The sequence below is a fragment of the Convolutriloba macropyga genome, chromosome 1 (assembly GCF_964194025.1).
Source record: "Convolutriloba macropyga chromosome 1, txConMacr16.3, whole genome shotgun sequence".
NCBI lineage: Eukaryota > Metazoa > Xenacoelomorpha > Acoela > Convolutidae > Convolutriloba > Convolutriloba macropyga.
In genome coordinates, this window is record NC_134468.1 from 9,410,783 (window position 1) to 9,434,554 (window position 23,772).

Below are 23,772 nucleotides of genomic sequence, written 5' to 3' on the forward strand. Positions count from 1 at the left end.
TCGTTGAAACGATGCATAGTTTTGGAAAGAAATTGAAACCATTCCTTCTAGTGGGTAACAGTAAACCTAAATAGCGCACCATTATTGACAAAAACAAAACTAAACAAAACAAAAACAAAATGTATTTTTATTTGTAACTTTTCATATTCAGTTCTGACAGCCCTTTCTGTATCTATCGACCTATGTCTCTTACATCCTAGTTGGATATCATACCAGCAAAACGCACTTCCTGTCTCATTCTTCTTCTATCTTAGAAAATCAATGTGCACTTCGTGAAAAACTGTTTCCAAGTTGAATTTCAAGAATTCTGCAACATTTGAACCAAACGAGCTTCACAGCACTATTTAATAAACCTGATTGAGAATTGTTTTCCAAAAGAAGGAGAGGTAACCAATTCTTATAAAAAAAACCCAAAAATTTTGAAGTTTTCATCAATAACTTTGGATTATGGAACATTTTGTCGAAAATTGAGTACTGCTTGTAGTTTTTATCGCTGGGGAATCGTAATGTCTGTTCTTGACGTTCCAAGCAGGAGCAAAATAAACTCTGGCGACATTATGCTGTCCTTATGATCAATTATTATTGGTTCAAAAACTGTTCTCCGTCATTATGTCTGAACAGACACACTTGTATGTTTTATAAATCTTCAGCTAATTTTGCTCTGCAAACTTTCTTCCGAGAGATATTTTTATTGTTAAATTTTATTCATATTGAGAAAATGATACAAATATGCATTAGTCTATTAAATAAAATGTACAAAAAGATAAACTGAAAAAATTGTAAAAGTGTAATTAAAGGTTGTGCTTCATTCGAGGCTGGAGTTGATTGCTCTCGTTTGGGGGTTTTTACTGATGATTGTTCAAAATCGATTAATTTGACTCTTCTTACACCGGAATCTCTTTTAACCTGAAACATTGTGGAAGATTTTAAAGAAAATTAAGAAACTTAAGAACTTAATAACTTGTTATTATAGAAAATTAAGAGCGAACGTTCAAAATGTTTTTCAAAATTAGTCGTCTAATGAGCTTACTAGCTCCCGTGATTTTTGTAGCGGTTAGTATAGTAAAACTATAAGCAAATATCGACTAGTATTGACAATTAAGTCAACTAATTATTACATTTGTCGTAATCAGCAGTATTAATGGATAGCAATTTTCTTATTTCAGCAGAGTAATTGTTTCTAGATTCGTATTTCAAATATCATTTTGAGAAAAGTGAGAGATGTTTTTTCTGAAGGAGGTGGGGGGGGGGGGGAATATAGTCCGATAGGAATGATAAAAAGCAAAATATCTAACCCGCGTGCAGAGCTGGTCGGAAACGAAATTGATCTTGGGAACTGAGAGTCGGGCGACGATGGATCCCGCCCAAGGTTCTCGCTGCTTTCGTCACTCACAGCTGGCGGGTTCTCAAGTCGCCACTTCGATCTGGGCATTGCGCCCGCGTGTTCACTCGCGAGTACTGCTGCCGAGAAGGGGCGCGGCTGATTCGGTTCTGATAGAGGTCGTTGGTGTCTCATACGAGGTATTTTGGACCGGGAGATGTTTGAAAAAGACTGGACGCTCTGTTCCCTGGCACTTCTAAGTCGTCTATAATCTGTCTGTCGTTTGATAAGTCGCTTTGCTTTTCTTTTCATTCTCGCATATCGAGCAAATAGCTGAAATTGTTTTTGATTAGTATTAGATTTCACACAGGAAATAGATTTATAATAATCTGCAATCATGCTCCTTGCAAGGCATGCGAGATTATAGACACATATGAAACGGGAGCAGATCTTTGAATCCTTGTTGCAGAAGTTAAGAGGCGAGTCGGCCTTGAACAGTGTGTCATCCATGAGCGGGGACAATCTATAGTGATAAATTTTTGACTCACCCAATGAGTGGGGAGCCCAAATTTAATGAATTATCAGACTAGTTGCACCTCAGTGGCGGGTGAAATGTGATTGCCCAGAACAGGAAGTTTTATCCCAAACAATTTTTCCAAAAAGGAAACTATTTTGATTGCATGGGTGATTGCATGGGTTGAACTGATAACAATGATCGTTGATCGTTTATGAACCAAAATTTTCTAATAATAATTTTTATTCTTATCTGTTTGAAGTATGTAACTAAAATAAATCACTCACAACCGGATTAAGACAAAGAACACTGTTGTTTTCCGTAAATAATTCCAGCTTTCTATGAATTCAATTACTATCACACATTATTAACTATTCTCATGATTTTCCCAATCTGTCACCCCCCCCCCCTTTCGTACTTTATCACGCTCCATAATTGATGATAGTTAAAGACCTTTATGATGGCTACAAAAAATATATTTAAAAAGCGCATTAGTTTGTTCACACATTCTAATCAAAAACAGCTTTTGTTCACGGGGGTTGGGCGAGTTTCGAGCCATAGATTCAGGACCAGTTTTCGGGTTTCGGCGAAATTCCTTTTTTTCGAATTTTACTTTAGAACTTGTACTCCTGTTTTTTTTTCACACTCACCAGAATAATAACGCAAATGTAGAATAAGAAGTTAAGGCACAGAAATATGAGCAGAGGTGCAATCTGGTCCAGATACACCCCTCCCTTGTTGCCCCTGAGTTGAAAGTGGAAGACTTCTCTGGGCACTAGGGCTGACAACACATCATTCTGGTTGTAAAGAGAAGATGTGACCAAGACACTCTTCAATGTGAGAAGAAGAACGAACAGACAATGACACACTAAGTAGGCACTCTGAAACATTTACTGAGATCGTAAGTGTTTTTTTTACCTTTTGCAATCTTAATACATGGGAGAGAAATTAAAATAGGATTTATTTTGCTTACGCCTTCATCTTTGCAGCATTTGGGCAATTATTGCCACTTCTTTCAATTTTAAACCAATATTTCAATTTGAGTGATTTTTTAAAGTCAAATTGGAGAAAAAATATATAAACTCCTTGATTTTGGTACCAAAGCACACATATGATGGAATCTGATCAATTCATTCAATTGAGCCAAATGAATCGGACAGACAACTATATTAAATAAGATCTGTTTCTCAGATTGCCCAAAAATGGAATATTACTCTTGTTGAACAGATATCATTTTTCAATTCTTGGATCTAACAAAGATTTAGGCAATGAGAGTGTTACTTGTATCTATTCCGAGAGGTAAATCCGAGTGATACGGGTATTTAAGCTTTAAGAGATAATTAAAAGTAATTTTGGCAGATTCTGCTATCCATAAATGTCAATTCAACCCCGTTAGCGATACGTGAGTGAGTTGTGTTTTGGATTTCTTTTCCAGCAACTTCCGACAGCTTCCCGCACCTTCCAGCAGCTTCCGGCATAGAACTGGAAGTATGACATGCAGACTATATTAAACTATTAAATTCCATATTGAACGAAGCCGTTCAAAATCTCTAATTTGAACAAAGCTGTTCAAAATTCTAATCTTGAAAAATATTGATTGGATTACCAAAATTAACGGAAACTTGAGCAAAAAGTTTGCAGGTCGAGTGCAAGAATTTCCAATCCTATGCTTTTAAGTTTGATTTAATTCTTCGCGAATAATCGAAATATTTTGCCAATGAAAACAACAATTTGTATTGGACGTAACCAGAAGCCATCAGTGGTAAGCTGAAAAAATTTAAATAAATTTTGCGCTTCATTGTCAAAAGAAAAGAGGTATTATAATTTATCTTTTTTATACTTTATACGCCGTTGAAAATCAGTTGATTGTTTCAAGGTTTATCAAAAATTTCATTCTATCAATCTACAAAAAATTCGTCTTTCCCGGAGAATTGGGTCAGATTAATTCAGATCCTAGGCATAATCTTTCCGCATTATTTTTTTAATGCATGCCCACCCTTCTGAACGTGTACCAGTTTTCAATTTACAGTATGCTTGTAGACGAACTTCATGAGTCATACATTCAGGAATAATTTTACAAACTCTGTTCTCGGTCTGAGAAGCGGTATCAACCAAATGACCTCCATCAGAACATGGCTAATGGCCAGACTTCATTCAGCATGGGCAGACTATTTACATTAAGCGCTAACTCTACGATGTAAATGAAAACCACTTAAATTATAACTTATCTAAACCACTTCAAATCTCAACTTTAGCGCCTTAATATTATTACTTGTGTGAGTGCATGCTCTATTGAGCATTATCAAAAAAACTACCAAGGTTTTATGAAATTAATTCAAAATATGCAAAAAAGATTCACCAAAAACGAAATCCACACAGAATTAAATACACAGAGTCATTAAGTCTTTAAAACAAAGTACCCTATAAAGCAAAGAAGTTCACAAAGAGATTTCAATCAATGAATCAATCCACCAAGATCTCATCACACCCACTTCCGCCTTCATCCCCAAACCCCACTTCCACCTCAACGTCCACCTCCCCATCCTGATGAGTTATATCTTAGCCAGAAAAATTAATATTTCAATATAGTCTTCATGTCATAGATCCAGTTCTGTGCCAGATGCTGCCGGAGGGTGCAGAAAGCTGTTGGAAGTTGCTGGAAAACAATTGCAAAACGCAACTTCTGTCTCACGACTTTGTGCACGCAATTTCTTACAACTTTCCACAAGCAAATTTTCGCAAACATCTTATGAAATACAGTTTTTGAGTACCCTGTTCTGTTTAATTAAATAATTCAGACACCCAAATTCCTATCCGCCTGACCTGCTCTGTTCGAATTTCTATTTCAATTTGCCTTTTTTCCTTAACTCTACCCCGACCAGCAATCTTAGTTTTGTGTTTATGACAGATAAAAAATAATAAAACCACTTAGCGTGCACGGCCATTGTATCATTTATCGTCATGCTCAGGTTCGAAAATTTTAACCGTCATTTTGCTCTGTTCAGACTATTTATGAGCCGCATGCTGACTTTATATCAGTCTCCTCATGGTGATTGAAGTCTGCCAATCATCCATTCTCAGATCGAGCGAAGTCTGGCGATTAGCCATGTTCAGTTGGAAATCAGAAATTGAGTAGTTTCTCAAACTATCAATTCAATGGTTAGTCTTAGAAAAAAAAACTTCATTCTTATGTTTGAATGGTTCAATACTGTTTGAAATTGATAACTGACGAGTCATTGCTGATATACTCTATTAATCAAATCTATTGTCTTTTAATCAAAAATTGGGAAAACCGTCCAGCAATAAAGTCCAATAACTCATTTATCCAAATACAGGGCAAAATGGATCGAAGTTAGAGTGTAAAAATCCGTTCGCTTGCTAATTAAACAAATTAGACTACTGCGCTTCTATTTTCCGTTTTAATGGTTTCACAATGTCTATCTTCCACATTTCAATTCTTTGTCAATATGATACGTCAAAAATTTTTATTATAATACGCAGTTTTGGACACTAACGTTTTCAAAGTTGCTTCATAACTCAGCTCTCCGAATGTACTATCGTCCTTTGAATTGGAGTTAAAATTGTACAATAAATTTATCTTACTTTTGTAAAAAAAAATACAAAAAGGTTACCGTTTTTTCTATACGCGTCATTAATTGCTAAATAAGTTTTAACCTACCAGTTTTGTTTCAGTTCATTAATAACTTGAAAAGCGAAAAAAGTATTGTCTATCTTACAGACAGTTATGACTTTTATAATATTTTCTAAATAAGCGTGTCTTTAGATAATGCATAAGAGCAAAAATTTTTGTAAGAAGACAAAGATATTGACTTGATCTTTTTCATTGGAAAGACATCAATAGCGACATTTTGGGCACGAATTTCGGGGTAGATATAAAATACTTGTAATTTTTTTTGTATATAATTGTGAAATATAGAAAAAATCAGAGAGCTATCAACTTTTCATCTTCAAGCTATTTCGCTTTTTCCTGAAATAAGCAAAGTGTTGTGATGGCGAGTGAATCATGAGTGGAAAATTTTTCTGAAAAATTTTTCATAACAATTTTTAAATTCTTGATTGCGCCCTAAAATTTGTGCATAAGTTAATGCTGGTAGAACCAATATGGTTACAATAATATAAAAATCACGAACTTAATCGAAAATTTAAAGACAGAAAATGAAGTTAATCTCACCATCAAATTAAACGAGCTTCCACCACCAATAGAACCGTTGTCGTTGCCTGAGTTGGTAAAAACATTCATAACTGATAGGAAGACAAAGAAACAGGAAGCCAAAAGCAGAATTGCCGAGTTGAGAATGTTTCTCATTTCTGTTGAGTCCGGCAAACTGGATAGGTCAGATGAAAAAGATGTATCGACGGTGGAGTCCAAAGTGTTCGCAATGGAAGACGGTTGATGAGGTTCCAGTATGAAATCCCCGAGCATAACTAAGGCCAAGGTAAAGAGGAACTGAAACAGAAAGAGATAACTGGACAAATCAGTTCAGGAACCTTTAGGGGGGTTAGATCATTTAGAAGCCCTTTATGGAACCTGAGGTGTTTTAAGCACGTACACTAAAAAAATGTTAAATAAATTTACCTTGAAAAGCCTTAACTCGTAGGTAAACTTGATTTGACTTGAATTGCGCTAAATTCGCGCACTTAATTTTTTTTTTAAAAATTCTTTATCTTCACCATTTTCCCCATTTAAACATTTAATCAGTTAAAAAAAATTATGTTATCGCTGTACGCAAAACGAAGTTCAACATTTCTGAATGGAGTAAAATTTAAAACTGCTTTTTTTCGTTAAAATTTTGTGGCAGTTATCTTGCAAGATAAGCGTCTGGGCCTTGCAAGATATATGTTATTTGCATGGAGTCTTGCAAGATCTTGCAAGGTAAACATTGTTGTCTCTCAAAGCAGATCAGAGTTAAAAAAAGAAAAGATAACAAATTTTGGTGCTCCTGGGTGGACACGATGAAACTAATATATCATAGTGAAGCAAAGGTTTTGGCGTCGAAAGCCATGTAAAATCGAAGTTAGAAATATGACTCTCACAGTAATTATGAAAATGAACTCAAGAAACTTGAACTAAATTGCAAGGGAAAGGGATGGGGGGGGGGCTAAACGGATACGAACCGTTTACAGACGGCAATTTAGCCATAATAGCAAGATTCCTGCAAAATAACCGTCCAAGTTGCAAGAATCTTGCAAGATAGTTGGTGGAGTTTGAATGTTAGTTCTAACTCGATTCATAAACTCACAATTGGCAAGAATGTGAAGCACAAATGAACCAGCCAGCTCCTACACACGTATGCAGTGCACGTGAACACAGGGTGGTTCGACTCCTGCAAATCGTCAACTGCAATTTCTCTGGATGTGGTAACCAGACTCTTGACACTGAATTGACCCCTGGATCTGGCGGAGAGGGTGGAGTGCTGTTGTTTGTCGGTGGAGTGGAGGTTGACGGAACAGCACTCATATTCATCCTCCTCCAAATCCGCTTCGTCTATTTCACGAGAGGTGCTCACTCGGATAGGCAAAGACTGGAAATGAAACGAGGACTGTTTAATTCTACAGTCTAATCCATTAAGTTTTAACAGCGGATTAAAACACGTACATATAAGTTTTAAAATGTCAGACTTTTGAACACTGCCTGAAGTTAAAATACCAGAAGTTCCTATATCCATATAGCAAGAAGTTGATTTCTATAAATTTCGGCATTTTCAAGCCTGCAATTCAAGCCTGCTTTACGAAAGGTTAAGTGACTCTGCAGAACTCACTTCGAAAATCTGACTGAATATCTCGAAACGCTTCGTGGTTCTCGATAAACGCCAGAAGTTCTCAGTGACTACAAGCAGAGTCACGTAACCTATAAAAGAGCACCTCGGATCCAAATTTATTGTGTCTCACGCGCACCTGTACTATATATTAAGTCACGCTGATTGGAACCCAGTGAACGAATCGTCATACACTATTGGTTGCCATGCCATAGTTCGTCTTTCGGGTCTTTCCCATTACAGCCCCCCCCCTCCAGCTTACTAGTCATATAACACATGAGTGTTTTGAGCATGGTTAAGCGACTCTGCAGAAGTCACTTCAAAATTCTGACTTAATATCTCGAACAGCCCTTTTTTTACATAAGAAGTTACTATGTAATGACATGTGCTCTGTAACGGGGGGTGCATAACGTACTGGGGGCACAAACGGAAAAGATCAGTTTCAAGTTTTGGTTCACTAGTGGGATGTCAGTAAGCGCTTTTGGAGTCTATCAAGAACATCTCAGTAGGTGATTAAGCCAGAATTTGAAAGTAATGGTTAAGTGACTCAGCTTGAAGTCACTGAGAACTTCTGGCGAGTATTGAGAACCGCGAAGCGGTTCGAGATATCAAGTCAGAATTTCAAAGTGAAATAATAATAAATTCGTTCTCAAACTGGTACCAAATGACAGAATAAACATACAATCAGTAAGTTATTATCAGTTTGGAAGAGCACCAGCAGACTATTTATGTCCATTCTCAGAAGTCTTGATATTTTTTGAGAGCATTTCTGTTACCAAAATATAGCGAGTAATTCTGGATTCTAATATACGTAGACATCTCTAATACTATGCAAATAGGAGTCTAATTGTTTTTTTGCCAAGTAGTAGAATATTTTTTAATACATTTATGTCATTCTTCACTGAAACATTGCAGAGGATCCTGAAGCGAACTTTAATGGACTTTTTATTTTGTTTTGTAAGTCTTATTTCAGTTTTCAAAAGTTTATTTCTTTTCTCCGGATCAAAAAGTGTGTGAATTTCTTTGGGGCTTATGTAGCTATTTACCTCTGGATGGGCATGTGTTTTTCTTAAAACAGCTGCCAGAAGCTTCAAAAGCTCGTACACATGAAGTTCCCTCACTAGGGGTATTTTGTATTTTGATCGCAATTTGAGTTTCGATTCGAACTTTGTTTTTTTAAAAAATAATTCCGATCAACAGTTTCTGTTGATTTTCAATTTTTTCCATTACTTTTTTATCAGCAGTACAGTACACCAGTATGCCGTACTGATAGATTGGCTGAATAAAGGATTTATATGCTCTAAACAATGCCGAAGAAGGCAAAAACTTTTTGAGTTGATACAGCAACGGAACATTTTTGGCAGTTTTTTTCAGCAACTGATCGGCATTCTCCTTGAAACTCAACTTGTGGTCTATTTCGAGACCCAAATACTTTGCCGAAGTCACTTCTTAACTATTTGGAACAAACTGCTTAGCCTGATTGGCGTAATGGGAATGAACCAATAGTATTTGCCAATTATGTGCCATTACCTGTTAATAATATAGCACGAGCTCTTAGGTACTGCAAATAACATGCACCTACTAATCTTGGGGGGAGGGGGCACAGACCGAAAAGATCCCTGAAACCTCAACCTGAGTAAAGCTAAATTCGGATCTCTACTCAAGTACTTACCTGGCAATCGAAAGGGTAGAGTCCCAATCGTGGCTCAAAGAAGAAAGTGGATTTGATCTTTTGTTTCATCAGAACCATATTCAGACCATTCTTCCCTGTTGTGATAGCACGCACACTAGAAAGCTCACGTGATTGGTCGGCAAAAGTATTGGCAACTAAGCAGGCTGATGATTGGTTGACGCTGATTGGCTGATTGTTAAGATGGCAACATTCATTTCTGATGGTGAGCTCTGGCATCCAAATACTGTCCCAGTCAATGTACTCCGTTTCCTTAACAAATCGGATAATTATTCGAATCTTACCTAAATTTTGTTTCTTCTTCGATGGAACGCATAAACCAATGAATTTTAGTTCTAATCAACAGCAAAAAAAGTTGATTCGACAGAGTAACAAAAGCTGAAACAAGGAGGATCGGTAAAGTGGGGACGCAAATAATGCTCAATTTGTCAGTTAAAAAACAGGCTGAAATTTCAACTGAAAGGGTAGAATACGACAAGCCAAAAACATCTATACAATATAATTATTTAAGGTTGATTATTGCAATGAAGTTCAGCTTGAGTGAAGGAATAGTTGGAGTAGAAATTGACAAAGTCTGATTAGAAAGATATTTGTTTCGCCGCTAAAGATAAAAGTATTAAAACACCATGATCTCAATATTTTAAGTGGAAGTCGTTTTATTTATGGAAGACCAAATGAGACAAAAGTGTCAACTGATTGTTTTCCTGATTCTACAAGGCAAATTCTGCCTAAACTACACAACATAGACAAAAAATTGCTGAATTTGAATCGAAGACGGCGCTCAAAATCCAAAAATGTTAAGAACTTTCCTATATATTAACGAAGAACTCTATCAAATTGTTCAATAAAACGTGTAATCTCAACCAAAATTTCATATTTAGAGATGATGTGAAATTCAGGTAACCGACTATCTACTGAGTCAAGTGAAAACTCGTAATAATCAGAAGCTGAAAAAAATATTTTTTCATGTTTTGTGAGTTATATCTGATAAAATTACATGTCTGACGTTTCTAAAGGTCAGGCTTGGTCAACAATTGCAGAAATTCTATCACTGGCCTGTATTTTAATTGAGCATAGAGAAAATTGTAGTCTATACAACTTGGATGAAAACAAAAAGAAGATTTGAAAATGTTTTCCAAAAAAGACTGTGATTGTTTTTGAGTCTTGAAAACTATTTCAATCAATTAAATGTCACTAGTTTTCGTTGTTCCACTTATCAATACCAAAAGTTGAAGAACTAATGAGTGGTTGATTAACCATTACTTTGCTCTTGACTGACATTTGAAATTTAAGTGTTTCAACAATTTTGAAATATTGATAAATTTAATTTTTTCCTAGTGATTTGAATTTTTCTACTAGGAGCATTAATAATTTGAGCAAAAGTGATCGGATGTTCCATAGATTGTGTGGGTGAGTGCTAAAATTGATAACCAATTTAAAAAACTAACAACTATCAAAATAGAACAAAAATTTGAAAGAAGTTCAGTGAAGACAAAAAATGCTGAAAAAAATTGTTGCATTGGTGTTATCTCATTAAGATAACTGCCAGCAATTCAAACAAATGAGTCAGTGAATCAATTTTTCTCGAGAAAATTGGTATTTATGAAACAAATAGGTACGAGAATTACTCTTACAGTCAATTACAATATTCAAGTTGAAGTGAAACAAAAATCGCAGAACATAATGTTGAAAACCGCGTCAAAATTACAAAATTCTGAATTTAAGATGCTAAAAGTACAAACTTTTTGTTTTGCAAAAAAAGCAGGCGTTGCCGTCCTCAAAGAAATTTAGTTTGGACAGAGAACGTTAACAACTGATTGCAGAGTTGCAATTTCGTGCATTTGTACTCTTTGACAATCAAGATTAAGGATGGTTTACAATTAGTGTACGTTCAAAAGGATTGTTTGAAAAGAAATGGTATTCTAGAAAGATGGAGTTCTTCTTTCAATTTTGCAGTCTGAAAAATTTGTTAAAATCTATTAAAATTCGAGTTTTCAAATATTCTCGTAAGTTTTAATCAGTTTATTAGAAAATTTTTGTCTAGTGCTTCATTGGTAATGTAAGTTAGGAAATATTAATAAAAAACATTGGCTGATTTTTCAAACTTTTTTGGATTTTCTCGAATTATTGCCAAACTGATTTATTATTGCAATTACAAATTGATTATCCGAGGCGCAACAATTGAGAATCACTTGAAGTCAAATACCCTTGAAGAGAAAGAGTAGGATACAATAAGCGACAAAAGGGCTGAAAACCATGGTAAACCGGATTTGAACAAATAATTTAGCAAAAAAAGGCACAGGATTATTCCAGGTTACTCAACATGAAAAAACAAAGACAAATAACCTTCTCTATAAATAACGAGGATGAATCTACCAAATTTTATTGTCATTGTTTTTGGAAAGGTTTGGAAGTTTTGGAAAAAAATCTAATTTTTGTCTAAGAAGAGGCATTTCTTAACGTGGACAGAAAAAATGAATTGAAAATTCTAAAAAGTTTCTAGTATTTTTCTAAAGGTTAAACTATCAACTTAATTAAAGATGAAAACGGCAATACTATCAGGTGAATTAATTTCGGCATATCGTATCAAAAACAAGCAATATCGGAGTGAAAAATACGGAAAAAGTTAGCAAAGGAGTGAGAATCTGCCAAACGTTCGCAAATTTTTAAACTTCACAAACTGTAGTACTGTTCAAAAAAGTGAGCAAAGTTTGTCTAAGTTAACTGAAAATAATTTAAGTATTTAAAAAATATCGCAAAATGTTAAAAAAGTTAGTGTGAAATGTTCAAATATTCAGAAAACTTGAAACCCCGATAACTCCTCGAAAAAGCTGAATTTCTATAAGTCATCCATTTAAATTAGTGTACGCTTAATGGGCTTTCTGGTGACATCACTTGTGTCTTTCGACGTCATATATATATATAGAGATAGTCAAAAAATTAACTGAACAGAAACCCAATTAATCAAGTAGTTCCTCGTCACACTATTTATGTTGGAACAATCAATTCAATTTTTTGGGAAGCGCTAAATATTTCCATACCCAGGTGTAGGTGCCAGACCGAAAGTCGATATGTCCAGACCGAAATGAACGCACCAGGTGGCGTCGTGCGTTCAAAATTACACGGTCTGGGAAAAAATGAACGTATTCCCCATTACTTAATAGTTTATAATTTATACAGTATCGACTTCAGTGTTGCAGATGAAAATAAAACCGTTTTTCCCTAGAATTTATCGTAAATTTCTGACCTTGAAACTCGCCAACTCTGTAGTTTTAATTAACATATGTAGTTACTAAGACAACTACTGCAATAATTAAAAGCTTCTAAAAGGGGTTCTGAGAACAAAAAAATAAACTAAAAAAAAACTTAAATAATAATAATGCATGCGCTGATATTAGCTTAAATGCACTGAAATACACTGACATTAGCTAAGAAATGCGCTGAAAATTTGCTAACTCGGCTATTATACTGTAGTATATCTTACATCTTCGTTCAGTTCGTCTAATGATGGGTCGTGCCATTTTGCTTGCAAAAGAATTTCAGCTTCAAAGAGGCCTTTTGAAGTATCGATGTCTCCAATCGAGAGAAACTGCAGCCGCACCGACACTGCTACCTGTGAACAAAATAATAGGACAAGTTAGCTACTAGGAAATGTTTATAACATGATCCGATTCCAAGCTAAAACAGATAATCAGGATTGAAATTTACAGCAAATATTTCACAAAACCGCTTTGAATATTTTGAACTTGATAAACTAGCTTGAAAACTGGTATTTTTATTTTTTATTGACGCCAGGCGAGCTTAAATTTGTTCAAAAACAAAACCAGAATGGGTTTATAATAGTATGAACTAAAAACTTCACTGATAATGGTCATTGTACTTCAAATTGACGGCGGGATCTCTATAAAAAAGATGCAACTGCATCAAGTTATTTTTCTACAATTTGTTCCTATAATGAACCGGTAAACACTATAATCAAGTCGTGGGCCAATAATATGCATGCATTGCATGACGCTAACGAAATTTTGGCATCATTATATATGAACATACTTTATCATCAAATAAAGCTCGAAATACAAAAAAATAATGCCAACATAAACAACTTCAAGATTTTTTTGCTGGCAACTTTTTTCGAGACCAAAAAACTTACACATCAGAGCATCCAGCCTATGATAATTTAGTTCAAGAAGAAAGTTTGAAAAAATGTGTGTCTTGCTTTGAAGAACTCCAAAAAATGCTTCAAAAAGAAAAAAACGCATCTAACAATTTTATATGATTTACCTTTTCAATTTTTCGTGGCATGAACTGCCGGTTATTTTGGAGTTGCCCAAACTGTCCATTGTCATGCCTTCTCTCCAATTCCCTCCTGCTGTCGACATAACTCTCTTTCAATTCACAGATAGCCCTGTTTGTCTCTTCTAAGTTCAAATTCAACTGTTTCAACAATTCTAGGGTGCTTTCTTCCGGGTACAATGAACTGAATCGGGCCTTGGCTCCATTTCTGTTGCTTGTTGTTGTTGATGATGTTGGGTTGTGCAGTCTGGCTCGAAAGTTTGAAGCTGAGTAGCTATTTTTACAGGACCTTGTTAACAATATGGGTCTGTATTTTGATATGGTTACATGACAATTTACCCGATGTTATTTTACCCAAAGCCAACATACCCAATGCTGTTTATCTTTTTGTTCAATTATCCGATGTTCGGTCGTGATATAGTTTTATATCAAGTCCCACGGGTCATTTAATTATATAGTCGGCTAAATATTCATTCTGGTAATTTTAACAATAGGGTAAGTTAAAGTTGGTATTGGGTAAAATGATATTGGGTAAAATGGCATTGGGTAAAATGGCATTGGGTAAAATGGCATTGGGTAAAATGGCATTGGGTAAAATGGCATTGGGTAAAATGGCATTGGGTAAAACGGCATTGGGTAAAATGGCATTGGGTAAAATGGCATTGGGTAAAACGGCATTGGGTAAACTGTCTTGACACCATTTTGATGCATATATTCATTAGAACTAACGTTGGTCAAATTAATAAGGCGTGAAAAGATTATGGCGAAAAATTTCTATTTCTGGAGGACGAAATTTGAATTTTAACAGTTTTTGATGTGTTTGATATTAACTTCTTTAATTGACGAGTAAATTAAACTGGACTATTGTTTAACAGTTTACGGTGGTCAAATTTCGCAAATTATGTTATGAAACATGGAGCGTAAGGATAGTATGCACAGAAGAGCAACAAGGAAAGGAGTTTTTGTGAACATAATTCCAAAACTTTTAACTTGAACCCTTGTTTCTGGAAGGAAAGGAGCAACAAGGAAAGGAGTTTTTGTGAACATAATTCCAAAATTTTTAACTCGAACCCTTGTTTCTGGAAGGTTACTTGCTCAACATTGCTTGACGTTAAATTATGGGTGAATGAATTACACTTACTGTTGTTGGGTTGACTTATTAAGAAGTACAAATTTAACGCTTGTTTTTCTCTTTGAAATTTGAGACAAAATTTGAATTTACTTACTTTCTCTGTTGAATAGTAAAATAAGAAATTTGTAAATATTTACACTGCCGGATTATTATCAATTGTTTACTCGCTGATTTTACGTGTTGAACACTCGGAATTAAGTGTTGCTTTTTTCGAAAGTTTTCAACTAAAATTTGGCGAAATATCGGCGAACATTTATTACCCCTAGCTGACAAAATTAGGAAAACTTACTAAGGGGTTAATTTATGAGACTTACTTTGTTAGACTAGGATGAAGACCGCACAACTCCAGTTAAATTTGAATAATTATCTTGCAAGACCCTACTGGAATCATTCAAGATCTTGCAAGACGATAAATCGCTTTTCAAGATTTTCTTCCAGAATGTTGCAAAATCTTACAAATTAACCATTAATCTTGTAATTATGGAAGTTGTCTGATGCAAGTTTGAACATTATCTGTATGAGTTCATTAATTCGTACTATTATGTGGATTATAAAGTACAGTCTTCAATTGTTTCAAATGGTGTGCGCCTATTTTCAACAAAATCTAGGCGGAAAAATAGTCGCAAAGTTTCATAAAAAGTTGCTTTCACCTAATTGGTATTCCGCCTAACAACCAATCCCCCATGAAAAACTAGTTAGCTGAACGAGTTAATATTTTTGTTAATATCGATTTGTAAATATATATATATATATATATATATATATATATATATATATATATATATATATATATATATATATATATATATATTTATATATGAAACCGATTTGAATCTGTTTTTGGAAACAATATTTTAACTATATGCTCGCGATTTCAATTATGAGTCTATGTGTCAAGATCTAAAATGAAACATTTTTCAATTTTGGTTTTAAAATTTCACAGCTGCAATTCGAAGCCTATGTATTAGTACGGTCAGAATCTATAATTCAAAAATCTATAATTTATAAAAACTATATTCGAAAACCTCTTAATGGAAAATTGCGCAAAGTCCACAGTTGAAAATTGTTTAAATTCTTTAAAAGTTTTAACGCAAAGTTAACAAGATTCCTGTTCGGTATCGAAGCAGTGGGTGCTATATCGGGTAAGTGGGTGGGTCTCTGTGGCTTTTTGAGGGTGCGCTGTTTGATGGAGGGGGGAGGGGGCTCAAACATGTTGGAGATGCCGTACACGAAGGCACGCGGACGCACTCTGGTCGTAGTGGCTGTCGTAGTCAAGAACGAGGAGGAGGAGCTGCCGTGAGGAACCATTTGATCATACTGAACTGGAGACCTGTCAATCAAACATCATGAACAAGTAAATCTCGAAATTTTTTAAACGAGTGAAACATTTTAAACGAGTGAAGTTATATCTCCCGGGTTGACCATTCTTAGATACCATATCTATGACCATATATGGTTCCATCCAAGTCAAGGTAACATTTCTTGCATGATCCTGCTATGGTTTCAAAGACGCCATATATGATCTTTAGTGTGTTTTCATCTATTTTGAAGAAAAAGTTAGCTTTCGTAGAACAGCACAGTTCTCATGATTTTTCCAACAATGGTACTTTTCATGTTCTTAGACAACACTTATTTTTTTCTACTTTTGCTATATGATTTGAGTGCTATTGTACCGCCAAATGTCTCTCAAAATAAATATTTGTTGAGACGTTTGGGGTATAATGGCACTCATGTCAACTAGAAAAAAATTTAAAAAATAGTCAAAAAATAAATAAAACTCAACATTACATATGCACAGGCAGGAATTTATGAATTTAAAATTTGTACGATTTTGAAAACAGGAGGTTTTCGGTGAAAAAAAGGTAGCAAAGTCCTCAAAATTAAAATTTTAACATCTAAGAAAGTCATTACGAGCCAGCACTCCTCCCAAATAAAGTCAACCCTTTGGTCTGCTTTACCTATTTCATTCCGCAAAAACGTATTTTAGAATACGTATAAAGGTCCTTAAAGTGTGGGATATTTCGACAAAGGAACTATTATATTAATTGGTTTACCTTATTGGACAGCCGATTACAGCAAATTATACTATAATAACAAGATTGTAATTTTAAAAAATTTCGAATCAAAATTTCATAAAATAGCGCAAAGTAATTAAAATCTATTGTTAAAGACCCTGGCTCCTTACCTTTTTTTCATTAAGTAAATTTCAAGTTTTTGGACAAGTAAATATTAAAATTTTGAACAAGTATATTGCATTTATTACCCACCCCGTGTTTTTGTTTTCAAAATTTTACAAATCACATTAATCAAAACGGGTTTCAAACTATTGTAAATTAAAACCCGGGGCCAAAAAAATTGGCTGATAGTGAAACTTATCGATAGGTCTGGTTAGATTAAAAGTATTTCATGACACCTGCAAAATGCAAAGGAAACATGTGTGTTCCGTTCGACATTTATTGTTTTTATTGAAGAAGCGCAACTATGACCATGAGAAACTATAGGCTAAGTAATCACAAACGGCCGAAGAAAATCCATCACACGCAATTCTTTGTCCTCGGAGATATATATTTGAGAACCGATAAATTGTTGAAAAATTTGTTCGAAATTTGTTCAACTAATTATTTAACATTTTAAATCTCCGCCATTGAAAACTAATCCTAATTCATATTAAAAGTATCAATAACTTCATAATATTTAATTTCCACAGTCATCAATTTATGCAATATATTTTTTTAAATGTTTTTACCTGTACCGTAATTATCTAGTAAGTGACGGCAATAAAATATTGTTAAATTGCCTAAAAACGATTTTTTGTTCGTTTATTGAGACAAGTTTCTGAAAATTTGCTCGTCAGACTATAAATTGTTAAAATTTTAATTTATAAAGGCAGAGCTCGGTAGGTTTTCACACTCGTCACTGCAAAATAATTCAATTCAATTCTTCCGTAAGCAATAAAGATGATTTTTAAGAAATTTTTGTTTTCGAAAATATCAATTTCCAATGTGTGAATGCCAAATTTAACATCATATACCGCTTTTTTGCAGTTTTAGATAGAACTAAATGAACCAACTGTTTTTTTATTTAAAAAAATTGAAAACAAACTCTTGATAGTCATGAAAATTTTTATAAAGTTGATGCCAAATGTTTATTTATGCTGACTGGCTCACGTTTTTTAATAGAACTATTGATAGAAGAACGCTTACAATCAGCTACAAAAAATCTTTACTTTATAACAGTTTGAAAACAAGTTGAAAACAATGACAAGATAAACTGACGAAGAGCAGTAAAAAAAAACATGCAACGAATTAGTTCCCAGATGTCAACAGACTTATGCAATATACTATTAACTCCAAACGAATGCTTCTCTTCAGGAAAATTAACGCTAGAAGAAGAGCAAAATAACAAAATCATTCAAAAACAAAGGTTTATCTGATACTTCTAATAAATATTATAATAATTAATTCCTTTAATGCGCTTCTTTACAAACATTCACGAAAAGGACACAACAACAGCACAACCCAGTGTCTTATATAATGTGCCACGTCAATCTTCTTCAAAGGAAAATGCGATCAAACAAATACTCAAAAAACCTCTGATCTACATTTCACTGTAGGACCTCTATAATCTGGTGGTATCAAATGATTAGTAACTAAATAATTAAGTTTTCTATTTGCTCTGCTTCCTAGCACAAACTGTATTTTATTCATTTTGCTTTTACCAATGCTACATAAGTTTTTCAATTGTTCTCTTGTGTCAAAATTAGTTTTTGGTTCCATGTGTATAAGATCGTTTGGGAGACTTTTGCAATGGATATTTATTTTATGCAGCTTTCAATGAAAAAAGGAGCAATTTTCTTAACTAGAGCAAAAAGATTGTTTTTATATTAAAGTTTAAATAGATAATTTGACCGGAGTCTTGCAACTTTTGCAAAAATTAAATGTGATTGTTTTTGGGCAGTTTTAAGCAGGGTTTTCAATTTTTTATTGACTGAAATATACATAAGAAGGCCCGATTCAAGTTTTGTGTTTTCTACGACATACATGTTGCGTCCTAGCACAAATGAAAACAATTTATCATTTACTCATCTATGTGTTGCGAAAGAAAATTTATTGTTAATTCTTATGCCTAGATAATAATTTTAAATCGTTCGCTGTAATTCAGTATCATTAAAAGATACATTTTCCTTTTCATCAGAGTTCACACAGCTTACTTGATATGTTTATGCGTGAGATGGTTGACTTTAAAGTATTGTTTCAGATTGCTAAAAGTTGAATATTTTAATTTTTTGTCCGGAAAATATAAACTAGTACCACTAACGAGAAGAGAAGCCACAGATTTCAAAACAGAAAACTGAATATCATTTCCGTAAGTTAAAAAATTGACTGTTCTAAGACCGTACTTGAGAAACTCCATTAATTAGTTCAATTTATTCTGCTGTATTGTTTCCAGATTTTCATTTTTGCATGCGGTCTTTCCGATAAATTTTGAGATAGGTCAAACACTTTTCCCTAATACCTACTTTTGACACTCCAAAAGGACACTGTTGTATTCAATGCTTCGTTGAAACACTCCAAAAGGACACTGTTGTATTCAATGCTTCGTTGGAGTAGATCTAACTTTTTCAGTTACTTTAATTTGAGCATTAATCGTGCTCATATATGATTTAAAGTCAAATTGAAATGGTTTTTCATAAGTGAGTTTATATTTCAACAGAAAACTGTAGATTCTGTTATACAAAACTTTAAAAAAAATTTTTTTACTAATTGCTGGTAGAAGCAATATTGGTTTTGTCGTTTCGAAATTGAATTTGTAAATTGTCTTGTAAATGGGTTTTGTGGATTTGTTCTATTTCAATAAATTTTAAAAACTTTTTGACTAGGATTGGCGAAAAATTCATTGAAAAGTTCCTCTGATTCACTGTCATTTTCGAAAGATTATTGATATGAATGAGCTTAATTGTTCAAGTTTTTTGTCTGAGAGTTGTCTGATAATTTTAAATAGTAATCTCGAGTCCCAATAATGTTCCTTCAATATTATGCCGATAAAAAGCTTTGAGTTGTTTTCTGATTTCCCTCCTGATTTTTTTGTCTGAGATCTCAGAGTTTTAGTTTTGCACGGTTAAACTTGGTAGTGTTATACAAATTAGCTTCCCAGTCCCTCTTAGTTACAAGGTTTTAAGTTTTTTTGTTTGTGATCCATCTAGTTTTTTTCGATATCCGAAAAATAACTTTCAATTTTTGGCGAACTGTTGACATGAAAACTTCAAAAGCAATATATATATATATATATATATATATATATATATATATATATATATATATATATCAGAAAACGATTTATTGTCAACTTAGAAACACAATTTCTATGCAAATGAATATATCTTAAATAGTAGAACGCAATCTTGCACGATTGCTATCTTGGTTTCTGGCTGAGTAATTATTGCAACAATATGCCAAATTGCATGCTGTTAAATATGACTATTGAAAAATTCTGTGCCCTGCGTAAAATCATGTGAACAAACCCACTTTTTCATTTTGTACCTCATTTTTACGATGAAGTTAAGCATACTAACAGACACAATAAAATTTTGCTTAACATTGCCTAAAAATAAGCTTAACATTGCCTAAAACAATTTCTTTGAATATCAATTTTGGTGTAAAATAATCAACCTTCCATTTTGACTACTAATAAGTATACTAAAAAAATATAAATTAGAGAATCTTCTCTCTTGAATATAAATTGCTATATACATTTTTGTACACATTGATGCATTATTCATCTGTTATCCAGCTTAGATAATTTAAATTTGCTCAGGATTAAGTTTTGCGGTGATCACGATTTTACATCAATCAGAATTGCGTGAAAACTATGTTTAATAATTCACAAAATCGAGAACCATTTTTTATAATTAGCTCTTCAGAGAAATTTAGGGTTGAAAAATTAAAAAGCGTGAAACAGGTGTATAACAGTTTGAAAGGTGAGTTCAAAGCAGCTGTTCACAGATTTAGAAAAGAAAGTTCTGAATAATTAAAACTTTATATAAGCTTGCTGGCATATATGATTTGAAATTTATGGTTTTAAAGCTTTTGATATGTTCTTGTTTAAAAAAAACTGAGCTGAAAATGTTTTCACGAAACACATAATTGAGACGAAAAGTTTATTTCTAAACCCTGATGCAAAAAAGTTTAAGATTTTATTTAATAAGTAAAAGTAACTCGACATTTAAGTATCAATTTATTGCAATTATTAAATTTAAAGTAAATTCTGTAGCTTTTTCTCTATCATAGACAGATTTTATGACAAAGATCCAGGGAAAATCTAGTTCAATTTTCAGCATGATAAAGGCTGAAAATAATAACCGACATCTTAGATCGTGTGGGTATGTGCGTGTGGGTATTTCAGACAAAACTTGGGGACTGAATATTCAAGAAAGTACGGTAAACCTAAGTTGCAAAAATAATTGAGAGACAGTGAAAAATAAATAACGAACTGTTTTCTTGATTTTTAAAGTTTTGGCGAATAAAAATTAATTCTTCAGAAAAAAAAGAATTCAACAAGAACTGAAAACCAAACAGCTGGTCAATTCCAGAACGGGGAAAGTCAAAGTGCGAGTACAAAGTATATCCAAGTTGAGGTCCCAGACGGAATCAATTATGCTCAGACCAAAGACGAACGCACAAGGGGGTACGGCGCGTCGTGCGTTCAAATTTACTTAGTCTGAAAAGTCCGAAAAACGCATGAAAGTCCGAACATGACCACAAGAAAGTCTGGATATAAATGCACGAAACTATGAACATGAAATCACGAAATTCTGGATGAGAATGCACAAAATTCTGGACATTAATGCACGAAAGTCTGGACATGAACGCACGAAAGTCTGGACATGAATGCAAGAATGATATTGTCGCGTTTTACATTTGCCTATCTTGTGCAAGTCTTGTTGAACGCTTGACAAGTCGGAGTCCCAGTTCTGGGCAAAGTTTAGATTGGATAACTTTTGTCTAATAAAAAACAAAGGCAATCGTCAGCGAAATATTGCGAAAACTTTACCAATAATAATTAATTATTACTCAATTTATTAACTATTTTGATGGAAATGCGAACATAAAACTATTCAAGCCATAGAACAAAACCGAGGATGAAAAAAATATAATAGATCACCTTGAGACCACATGAAGAAGATTAAAAACACGAGTGTAGTGATAAAATCATAACTTTTCGGAAAAAAATTGATTAAATTATATTAGAGTACATTTCAATCAGTTAAAACTGTAATTCAAATTTTAGGAACCTTCTGTTATAATTGGCAAGTAATAAGACCATGAATCGAGAAAAAGGGACTCATTAATGTCCATCTTTCCATAAATTTTAAAACAAAATCATTTTTAATCGACTATGTTTCATCAAAAAAGCTAGATTGTGTATAGAAAACGTTTTCAAAATTTTGCGTATGGCAGGCAGAACTGAGAATGAACGATAGTTACTCAAAATTTGCTTATATCTGCTTTTGAATAATTGCACTATTACGCTTTTTTTCAAAACCACTGAAAATTTTTCTCAAAAAATTCAGAAAATTTTTGAAAACAAAATGAGATTCAAAACTAAAAACTCTAACTATATTTATTATATCCATTTGTCCACAAATTTTAAATCAAAAACTGTAGATTGTTTATAGAAAACTATTTCATAGTTTTGCTAATGGCAGGTTGAACTGAGGTTGACCGATAATTAAACAAAATTTGCTTATCTCTGCGTTTAAATAATGACACTATTACGCTTTTCTCAATATTGTCCAAAATTTTTCTTGAACAGTTCAGAAAATTTTTGAATTCAAAATGAGATCCAAAACCAAAAACCTCTATTTATGTTTATTATATCATCTTTCCATAAATTTTAAAACAAAAATCATTCCCAATCGATCATCCGTCAATTGAGCGTTTGTTATCAGCAAGATAATTCTAACTCAAATTTCATTCTAAGAATATAGGATGATTTTTTTTTAATTCTTCAAACTCACCGATTATTCCGAGATGGGTTGGCAATTGATCGAAATTATTAGATGGAAATTGTTCTTGCGGAAACAATTCTGTTCACAAAATAATTGAAAAACAAAATGTTGCATGAGCATTTAGTTAGCTGCTGGTATTTGATAAGATTTTTTATATGATATTTTAACTGCCGCTTTGTGAATATTTTTACTGACACTTAAAATTATTATGCAGAAGCCAAACAGCGTATAATATGAGTTAAAAATATTGATTAGTCATTTTTTGTTGCAAATGCACGTTGAAGGAAAAATAAGCTCCTTTATCAAAAGTTCTCTGTACGGTACCATTTATTGTTGAGACTTCTTTCTTTGACCTCAGGTATTTCCAAAAAAAATTTCAGTCGCTGAATTCCTTTTAACGTGATCTTTTTTTCTTTTTTAGGTAAGGGGGCGTTAGTTGCTCAAACCCTAAACCAGTTTGTGTCCAGACGCGCAAAATTATAGCGGTATACTTACCCAAAATTAGCTGCCGACATACCCACTTTGATAATATTTTCAAATGCATGAAAAAAGGACAAAATAATCAACAATTAAGTGAGAATTTTCTGACCATATTTTGCTCATAACCGAAAATTTAAATTAGCCAACGAAGATTATAAATTAGTCATAATGTGGGTTAGCAGTCTGAATTTAAATGAGAAATAGTCTAACGCTGAAAACAAAGTTTGCCCCACGTTGGTACTGAAAGAGAAGGTTATAAGTATGTGTAAAAAAAGGGGAAAACAGACATAAGGCGGGAATTGACAATTAAAAGGGCGGCGGGCGAAGAATGGAAAAAGATAAAAATGAGGGGAAAAGTTGAAATTGTAGGTTAAAATGGGACACTTAATTGCGGGGGGAGTAAGGGAACATTTACAAGGAATTTTACTCTGAATGAATAAAATTGACGCAGACAGAACGTGAACAGAATGAAATATGGATGAGATTGGGAACAAATTTACAGGTAAACATCCTTTACTTTCCTTCAATTTTTCCTGTTTCTCTCGGAAATATCTGAG

At 33.6% G+C, this 23,772-nt stretch overlaps 2 protein-coding genes across 3 annotated transcripts; both read right to left on the bottom strand.

The window, feature by feature from the left end:
- Positions 1 to 685: 685 nt before the first annotated feature.
- LOC142345435 (uncharacterized) lies at positions 686 to 13,932 on the bottom strand. 2 transcript variants are annotated; one of them, XM_075397487.1, is made up of 8 exons: positions 13,584 to 13,932; positions 12,787 to 12,915; positions 9,285 to 9,554; positions 7,097 to 7,378; positions 6,028 to 6,303; positions 2,486 to 2,716; positions 1,296 to 1,654; positions 686 to 906 (listed from the first exon to the last, which is right to left on the bottom strand). In XM_075397487.1, exons 1-8 carry the CDS (start codon positions 13,602 to 13,604, stop codon positions 885 to 887), a joined length of 1,590 nt encoding a protein of 529 aa, XP_075253602.1. In that variant the 5' UTR covers positions 13,605 to 13,932; the 3' UTR covers positions 686 to 884. The 2 variants fall into 2 exon arrangements, with proteins under 2 accessions (XP_075253602.1, XP_075253610.1); XM_075397495.1 differs by lacking the exon at positions 13,584 to 13,932 and having other exon boundaries at positions 12,759 to 12,842.
- On the bottom strand, positions 13,696 to 23,766 carry LOC142345497 (uncharacterized). Its single transcript, XM_075397569.1, has 3 exons — positions 23,231 to 23,766; positions 15,829 to 16,057; positions 13,696 to 13,869 (listed from the first exon to the last, which is right to left on the bottom strand). The coding sequence occupies exons 1-3, from the start codon at positions 23,248 to 23,250 to the stop codon at positions 13,696 to 13,698; spliced, it is 423 nt and encodes a 140-aa protein (XP_075253684.1). The 5' UTR covers positions 23,251 to 23,766.
- Between the last annotated feature and the right edge of the window lie 6 nt (positions 23,767 to 23,772).

Bases quoted from the DNA above. Each gene is read 5' to 3' on its own strand.
- LOC142345497 (XM_075397569.1), bottom strand. From the start codon at position 23,250: ATGTCGGCAGCTAATTTTGG. The intron at 16,058-23,230 runs GTAAGTATACCG...TTTGATTGACAG, and splicing joins ATGTCGGCAGCTAATTTTGG to GTCTCCAGTTCAGTATGATC. The intron at 13,870-15,828 runs GTTAACTTTGCG...CTGTAAAAATAG, and splicing joins CGATACCGAACAGGAATCTT to CTACTCAGCTTCAAACTTTC.
- LOC142345435 (XM_075397487.1), bottom strand. From the start codon at position 13,604: ATGCCACGAAAAATTGAAAAG. The intron at 7,379-9,284 runs GTAAGTACTTGA...TTTCATTTCCAG, and splicing joins TCTACCCTTTCGATTGCCAG to TCTTTGCCTATCCGAGTGAG. The intron at 1,655-2,485 runs GTGAGTGTGAAA...AAACAATTTCAG, and splicing joins ACATTTGCGTTATTATTCTG to CTATTTGCTCGATATGCGAG.